The following is an 8,911-nucleotide window of genomic DNA, read 5'->3' on the forward strand; positions in this document are numbered from 1 at the left end:
GGTGAGCCCTGTGCCTCCAGAGCAGTCAAGGAGAAGAGACGGGGGGGAAGAGAAGAGGGGACAGGAGAGAGAAGGGAGAGCGACAGGGAGAGAAAAAAGAGCCTGGGAAGTGCAACAGGTGTAATGTGCACTGGCTGCCTGCTCTGCACAGGTAATGTAGCTCCTCCCAGTGTCCACCTGTCATAAGAGCTGTAGTGGCCCCACCTCTCCTCTGCTGTGCTATGCTGCTTCCCTTAAGACCATTCTTTCCACCCAGGGAGGGAAAGTGCATCTCCTCACTTTCCCTCAAAGGTCTGCTGACGTAGCAACGGCCACAGGCTGAAGTCTTGTTTTTGCGTTGACTAAAAACAAAATGTCCTCAGAATGAAAAGAACGTCATCTGTCACAAAGACACAGAGGACAAGGAAGTATTTATGTTAATAGGCTGGGTACTGGAAATCACAATTATTAATTCAGGGAGCGTTCCAATCACAAAGTGAGGAGCGGGTGAATTTCTAAATCAAGTAATTAGTCAAGCTGTAAGTTGTTGAGCTAATGTTAGCTACAGTTAATAGATTCAGAGAAAAAAAATGTATTAATTGAAACTAATAAAAGAATGAATAAACATTTAAAACTGGCAGGGAATTATAAAAGTTTGCATTTGAATGATACTGATTCTAAACAGAGTTGGGTGTATGATATTTAATGAATGAAGAGTGGGTTGAGCTCTGTTTCATTTTTTTTGAATACTCAACAACAACAAATTGTAATACACAGTCTTTGTTTCCTTTTACAAAATCATAGTCTTTCTAGTAATAACCCATAAAGTGGCACTCGTGAAATGCCCAAACTAGTTTGACAGGTAGGTCACTGACACATGATGATTTCTGGTCATGGCAACCAGATACTGTGAGTCCCAGACAGAACAATGAATGGTTGCATTTCCTCCCTATTGAAGCTCAGGTCATGAGGGCTCACACTGTGTTCTCAGATCCCTGTGTAGTGTGCTCACACAGCACACCTGTTTTACTACCACATGTATGTCTCACAGCGACATAACAGCTGCTCAACACAAGACTATATAAAAACATTAGCAACATTATACTTTCAATAAAACATACAGTATCCATTATTATCACTTTATTACTTGTGAATTATCTTCTCAAACAAATACTGTCTTCTGTACCAAAATACAACTAACCCCGTTAGCAGCATTACGTAAGTGCATGTAGTGACCCAAACACTGAGGAATCACGTATTCAGTACAAACATGCAGGAGGGTAAACAGAGTCATCTCCTGTGCGCTGTCAGCGTGGCATGAATTGTTTTGCCCTGAGGAACCTATTGTGTCATCATGTCACTCAGGGTGTGGCTCTTCTTGACCTCGATGTATACACTTAATTTGCATCTAAAAAAGCCTCTTGGGGCTTATACTGATTAAAGAATACATTTCCATAAAATGTCAGGAAATTGTAAAAAAATAATTTTTAAATCTCATTTGAGTGAGGTTGGAAAAAGAGAATGTTTTCGTGTTTACAAAATCATTGACTTGAATCACAAATCGAGTATAATGATAGTTGCCGATTAGTTTTTCATTGTACAATACAAGAAATGGATTCATTATTCTAACTGTACCTATACTATACTAAACATCTAATGTACATCTAATGCACTTATTTTGAAATATAGTGGTAAACAGAAAATAAATATTATCGGGATAAGCTGCTTTTGACAATGATTAAGTGAAAAAAATAACCTTATAAAAAATACCCAACTAAACCTAACATCCTTGTGGAGACAAAAATAACGAGACGAACCTTATTTTCTCAGGGAAAATAGCTGGAGGAGTCAGAGTACTGAATATAGAACATATATAATTAACTTTATTTATATAGCCCTTTTAAGTTCCAAAGTGCTTAACAGACAGAGAAAGTGGAATTTGAAAGAACAGCAATTAATACGAGAAAAAGATAAACAATCTATAAAACAGGGTAGAATAAAAAACTGTACTCAAGACTGTTATTGCTGGTCACATGGACAACACCAGTGAAAGAGTCATTGAGTGCTTTACCCTTTGACTAAGGACTCTGACTTTCATTCTAGATAATCTCACCTGTAAACATTTAGCCTCTGCACACCATCAAAACATGTTGGCAGCTTGAAATATGTCCTTGGTAATAACTTGTATCTTGTGGCTTAAACAATTAGAGTTCAAAGGGTTTTGTGCACTGGAAATTCAAAGCCCCTTGGCAACAATATCAAAGGCAAGTACGCACTTTTTGTATTTTAATAAACCAGCTTTTATGGCTGCTCTTATGTGTGTCATTTGTTTGCACAGTGAACAACCTACAGAACAGATAACGAGACACATCAAGGCGACTGGGGTGTGTGTGTTTGTTCATGGTACATGGCCACGTACAGACTTTGATCTGGTGGTGCATTTGTCAAGATTTCCACCATCTAATCCATTTACACGAGGTTGTAAAAATAAAAGAAAGGGGGCAATAAAGCAAAAGTAACACATTTCTGGGAAAGTTTCAAAATCAACAACAAAGCTGCTCTATTCTCCAGTCACTATGGAAAACTCAATTCTGTAAGTTTAATGTGTTTTAGCTTGATTGGCGAAAAAGAAAGATCACGTGAAACTCTTGCATGTTTTTCTTCCTTTGTTTCAGTCGTAGTAAGCGATTAAAATAAATCAAATGAGGTTACTGCACACAAATAGACAACTGTTGCCACTTATTTTCTGTGTATTTTGCAGCTGGAAAGTCGATGATTAGCATAAATGTGTTTTCCTGGTCAGTTACACTCCAGCAATTACTGCCTAAGTCTGCGATAACTAGGTGGCAGCAAAATAACGCTACTACTCGGGTTACAGGCATGCAAAAGAAGTACTATCAGGTATGAACGGAAAAAATTACTGACTTCCTTTGATATTGATGTCCTTATCAAAATAAAGGCACACTAATGAAAATGAAATGCAATAACTGGCAAGTGGCTAAAAGTAGTCGGACACATAGCAAAATATACTGTTTTAAAACCCAGAAGCGGGATAAATATGTATGAATACATATATGATAAGCAAAGGTATAAATTGTGCCACTTATGTATGAGAGACCACGCCTCTCCCCTCCCCGTATGAACAAATGCTAAACTTGCTGCAGCATAATTTACATCGTACATTCAGGATCGTGCTACAAGAACCCTTGTCATTTTATCTACACCAGGAGATTTCTTACTTTGCGACATATTCATATTTGTTAACAATAAATTGGCCTATTCCAATGCATGCAACAGAGAGTAGACTTTTTATTAAACTTGCTTTAACTGAGCTACACTATTAGAATTCCATTTTGACCTAAATTGATTGAATAACTATAAAATTACCTTAATGCCCTCAATGCCTGTGACATTTGCAGCCTGAACCTTTATCTGTTTCTCAGACAACTTAGATTTGTCTATCGTTGATTTAAATTTTATCGCCGCACTATTCGATCTTTTCATCTACACTGATTGAAAAGCACTTGGCTTGACTCCTAACTAAACCTTTGAATATGCCATATAAATAAATGTTCACATAAAACTTCTCCTACGTAATGGATTTTATCACACTGATGTTTTTTAAGAATCTTGACCAGTTGTTAAAATTAAACATATTTCTCAGTCACAGAAACATTTTTATTATCTTTTTTATATCATATTTTCAGCTTCACATGCTTTTATTGTGAAACCCACAGAGCGGAGGTTCCGGCTCCTCGGTGGCGGATGACGACGGGAAGCAGGAACCGGAGGAGGAAGAAGAAGAAGTGTGTGTCTGTATAATGACTCCTCCGCCGCTGCGCTCCTGCCTCGGCTTCCTGCTGAAAGTCAGCGGCTCGTTTTCTGTCTCCAGAAACAAACTCGTCGCACAAGCAGCAGCTCTTCCTCTTCCTCATCTTCATCCCCTGAGAATGACCATGCACTACCTGGCGGAGGAGAGAGGGAGACCTCACTCTCAGGACTACCGGATCTATTTTAGTAAGTTAAATCACCGTGAGTACGGAGAGGAGCCTCATGTGTCTACGGGTTTAACGGCGCCGTGCTCCGGTCTCCGGTCACCGGGCAGGTAACCTCGTCTGACCTTTGACCTGGAGGTTGTTAAGTGTTAGCACACAGCACTGTTACAATGCTGAGTGTTAGCATTAGAGCTAAAGCACTGCTACTGTCAGACTGTCCACATGTTTAACTCTTTCATAAGCAGATAGGAAGGAGAGGGTTTGTTTTTCACCTGCTTACACATACACACACACACACACACACACACACACATACTATACACGTTATTTACACAGTTCCTAGCCCTTTGCCTTTATTGTCACTTAAAAACGTATACTATTTAACCTCGTCTTAATCCCCAAAAGCAATTTGATGCTATGATAACCAGTCAATATGACCTCAATGATGGTTTTGTATCAAAATGTGTCGTCAAATTCATAGAAAGTCGTATACAAACACACGCACACACTTCGTCATTTCCTTGCCCCAAGCCTTACTATCCCAAACTATACTTTATTATAACGTAAACTCTTTAACCTCGTTTTAACCCTCAAAATGCACTTTGATGGTATGACAACAATCCAAATGTCCTCACAATGATGGTTCAAGCCAAAATTTGTCCGGACAACCATTGAAAGATGAGTACAAACACAAGCACAGTGGAAAAACAAACAATTTCCCTAAAGCATTAGTACAATTCAGTCCCACACATCAGATAAAGTTAAACTTAATTGAATTGTGATGCAGAGGTTAATTACTCCTCCTTTTTTTTCTATAATCAAACCTGAAGATTCCATCGATCATTTCATTATTATTTTGCTCTGGTAATAGTGATAATGATCAAGGCTGGATTACAAACAGCCGACTGCCCACATGCTCCCGACCCCCAGGGGGCCCTACAGCCTCAGGTTTACCCAACATAATTTGTTTATGTGAAAAAATGGTTTTGTGATAATGTCTGAGAAAACATTAGCAATGTGGACAACTTTACAGTTCGTCCTTTTAGGGTCGCAAGGGCCGGAGTCAATCCTAGCTCACGTTGGAGAATCAACTCATGAAGTGGTGAAATGTCAGTTCATCAGATTTCCTATGTTGATACGATTTGAAACTTAATTCTGTTGCTAAGAACATTTGAGGTTCCCGCCCTGAATTTGACTGAGAATAAGCCATTTTTCTGTAATTTCACCTGCACACGTTTTTCCAGAATTTTGTTATGCCACGTGCATTTCTATTTTTACTTTATTTTCCTTAGAAACCTCTGAAGGGAAATATGTTTCGCCGTTCCATGACATTCCACTTATAGCTGAGCTGGAACAGGTAAGTCTTCTGATTTCAGTTTCTGTTTGATAAATGTGATGCAGAAAATGTGACGACAGCTGTTTGATATTTATTCACACCACAACAGTCAAACTAGCAGCTTATTCTTTTTTAACAGGACAATGATGTACCAGCTAAAAAACCCAAGCGTAATGAGAAAGAGGTATTGTCAAATTAATCAATTGTATATAATTTTTACTTTCACCACAGTATAAACTCGGATTAAATAAAAGATGTCTTCTTTACTCTCAGGTGCTCTATAACATGGTTGTAGAGGTTCCTCGATGGTCAAATGCTAAAATGGAGGTAAGTATAGATTTATATAGTATATTTGTATATCTATATAAATCTATATACAGGCTTTAGCTAGTATCTCACTTTTGATACGACTACGACTGTTTCTTCTTTAGTAAAGGAAATGTTTAAGTATTAACACAGCTGGTTTACACAGACTAATATGTTAACTTCATTCACTCCTGTTTCATTACACACTTTTCCATAGTGTATTTTTAATTGTTTTATCAATTAGCTAGCATGGCTGTAGTTTGAAGCTATTTAATTTAATTTTAGAAGCTAATAAGTTGATTGTTGAAATTAAAGCTACACAAAGTAACTTTAATGAGCAACAGCGCCCTCTGCAGCGAATATTCTGTTGGGCTGCGTGTCCAATCGAGCAAGTGGTTTTCATGAAGAGGAAAAACAAAGCCTAACAATTGAGCAGAGTTCTGACTGTGTGGTCACCGAACGGAAACACAACTGAATGGTGGATATTCCTCATGATTCACGGCTTTCTGAACCTGAAGAGCCGAACTCTGTTAAGAATTCAACATTTTAAAAGTTTCCTTGCTGAATATCTCAGAGAAATGTTATTTCCCAGTCAGTGTAGCATCAAACTAAATCCTAAGCTTCTATTTTAAAATAAAAATGCATGATGTTGCTTTAAGTCATGTTTGTATGACCACAAATACATTTGTGGTCATACAAACACACAAATATATTTACCATTGCTCATATTCGCTTCACTTTTTCAGATTGCCACAAAGGAACCACTGAATCCAATCAAACAAGATTTAAAGAAAGGCAAGCTCCGATATGTTGCCAACATATTTCCACATAAAGGTTATATCTGGAACTACGGAGCTCTCCCACAGGTGAGGAAAATGGCTCACATTTACATTAGAACATAGTTTATTAAGAATTTAGTGTATATCTAATAACAATACAGCAATTTAAACGCAATGAAGAGTTTAATTTAAGCTTATAGGTGCATTAGACTGATATTTTTATTGATTTATATAACGAGTGAGTTTTTAGAAAAAAATAACTTCTTTCATGTTTCTGAACCGTTCCCCTGAAAAAGACATGGGAGGATCCAAACCACACAGATGCAGAAACGTCATGTTGTGGTGATAATGATCCCATTGACGTTTGTGAAATTGGGACCCAGGTAAGACTGCAGCAGTTTGTAAAATGAATCCTAGAATTTTATTAGCATATTTTTTGCTTGCTTCATTACACATACCTTTTTTTGCATTGTGTGACTGATTGACAATAGACTAACTATTTGTATTGTGTTGGCCCATTCAGGTGTGTTTTCCAGGTCAGGTGATCCAAGTGAAAGTGCTTGGCATCTTAGCCATGATTGACGAAGGAGAAATGGACTGGAAGGTCATTGCTATCAATGCTCAGGACCCGGATGCCAAAAATCTAAATAGTGGGTGTGATCATATATTCAACATCCAGAACGTCCCGTACTGATCCACACTTTACCGGGAATAAATTCAGTCCAGGAAACCTTTAAATTAAAATTGTATTTGGAATTAGCAAAACAAGTTGACATAGTAGAAAGGTAAATGTTTCATAATAAGATACAAGTTTAAATGGAATTATGCAGAGCTTTATGGAATTAGCTGCCCACCCAGTCTCAACCTCATACTTTGAATATGGTATTATTGTAATGTACATGCAAAGCTCAGTAACTTCAGACAAACCTAGAATGTGAAATGTTTATTCTCAACACCGTTTTGTTTACTTCAGCTGCAACCAACCTTGTCCTTGTGTAGTTTTAATGAAAAAGTGTAAAAAAATGTAAAGCCATTTTTAAATGTATTACTTGCTTGGGCATATGTACCCACTATTAACATCAGGAGGATATTTATAGTCATAATGTTATCTTTTGTTAAGATGAAACTCTACTACGGAGTGTAAGTGGCACGCAGATTTATGTCTAATTCATAACAACCAATCTGTAAATCCTGGGTTCCTCTATTATCTGTATAACGTGTTACTGTCCTTTAAGGCATAGAGGATGTCCGCAAGAGCCGACCTGGTCATTTAGAGGCAACCGTGGACTGGTTCAGGAAATACAAGGTGCCCGATGGAAAGCCTGAGAACCAATTTGGATTCAATGGACAATTCAAAGACAAGGTACTGAGACCTTTGCAATACAGCTTAACAGTAATGAACCTTGACAGTTGATATACGAGGAGTCGTGGTCCTCTGTGGTTTAAATGGTTTAAACTAATTTGACTGAAACGGACTGTTCTAGAAGACATCTCAATGGTATCTTCTTTGATCTTCGTTCTTTTGTTAGGACTTTGCAGTTGAGATTATCAAGTCCACCCATGAGCACTGGAGGGCACTAGTGCAGAAGCAGGCAAATATTGAAGGGATTGAATGGTAAGGTGGTGGAGTCATAGAATTGACTCTGTGATTGGCATGAACAGAACTGACTTTTTATTTTGGACAATCCCTATTTGTTCAGCAAAAATATCTCTTGCTGTGAGAGTCCTTTGAAATGCAGTGCTGATGAGGCCAGAGATGTCGTCCAGTCGGTGAGAAATTCTAATTGTGTAAATGATAATAAGGAAAATAATAGCTTGTAAAACATTACAAATGTCGGGTTTGGTAATTTTCGTTTATATTTTGTGACTCCTCAGGCCCCAGCATTTGGAAGCCCACATCCTGTGTCTGCAGAGGGTAAGTTAACAATGAGTGAATCAAACTAAATTTGGTTTATTTGAGGCATTTTATCTTTTAATGCTCATACTTTTGACTTTTTCTTTTGACAGTGGATAAGTGGCATTTCGTATGAAAACCCTGAAGACAATAAGGAAACTGACCAAAGTTCCTAACATCCAATGAAGATTTATCTATATGCAGCTGGATTTATTTTTGGTAAGAACTCTTCTTCAGCTGTGTAAAGTGCCACCTGCATTTGCCATCCAATCATTAGTTAAAAAGAAAATTTAAATGAAAAAAGATTATACTAATGCACTGACCGCACAAGCAAGTGAAGATCTTTTGAGTAGAATTAAGAACATCAATTTTTTTTTTTTAATTAGAAGTCTATGAGTTGATCACAAAATATTCTCCTTTTATTGTAAGTTATTTTTTATATGTATTGCAGTACTTTTGTGGCAAATGTACCGGTCCAGCCTTGACTTCTATTGGACTGAACGTCGAGTTAACATGCTCCAAATCTGTTCTGAAGTCATAATTGTACCTGCAACCACAGTTTCTTCTTGTTTGAATAAATAATAAAAAATACGATGTGAACGCGATAAGATCTCTTCAAGTT

The 8,911-nt window shown here is 37.6% G+C and overlaps 1 protein-coding gene across 1 annotated transcript; it reads left to right on the plus strand.

The window, feature by feature from the left end:
* The first annotated feature begins 3,747 nt into the window (after positions 1 to 3,747).
* On the plus strand, positions 3,748 to 8,897 carry ppa2 (inorganic pyrophosphatase 2). Its single transcript, XM_061086885.1, has 12 exons — positions 3,748 to 3,996; positions 5,267 to 5,331; positions 5,450 to 5,494; positions 5,584 to 5,637; positions 6,363 to 6,482; positions 6,692 to 6,778; positions 6,919 to 7,045; positions 7,631 to 7,758; positions 7,925 to 8,010; positions 8,096 to 8,165; positions 8,271 to 8,310; positions 8,403 to 8,897. The coding sequence occupies exons 1-12, from the start codon at positions 3,801 to 3,803 to the stop codon at positions 8,423 to 8,425; spliced, it is 1,041 nt and encodes a 346-aa protein (XP_060942868.1). The 5' UTR covers positions 3,748 to 3,800; the 3' UTR covers positions 8,426 to 8,897.
* Positions 8,898 to 8,911: the final 14 nt, after the last annotated feature.

The sequence above is a fragment of the Limanda limanda genome, chromosome 2 (genome assembly GCF_963576545.1).
Source record: "Limanda limanda chromosome 2, fLimLim1.1, whole genome shotgun sequence".
Lineage (NCBI taxonomy): Eukaryota > Metazoa > Chordata > Actinopteri > Pleuronectiformes > Pleuronectidae > Limanda > Limanda limanda.

What these genes read in the sequence shown, in the direction of transcription:
- ppa2 (XM_061086885.1), top strand. Translation starts at nt 3,801, where the DNA reads ATGACTCCTCCGCCGCTGCGCTCCTGCCTCGGCTTCCTGCTGAAAGTC. An exon ending in GGACTACCGGATCTATTTTA is followed by an intron (nt 3,997 to 5,266) that starts GTAAGTTAAATC and finishes TATTTTCCTTAG; the next exon opens with AAACCTCTGAAGGGAAATAT. An exon ending in TTTGTGAAATTGGGACCCAG is followed by an intron (nt 6,779 to 6,918) that starts GTAAGACTGCAG and finishes TGGCCCATTCAG; the next exon opens with GTGTGTTTTCCAGGTCAGGT.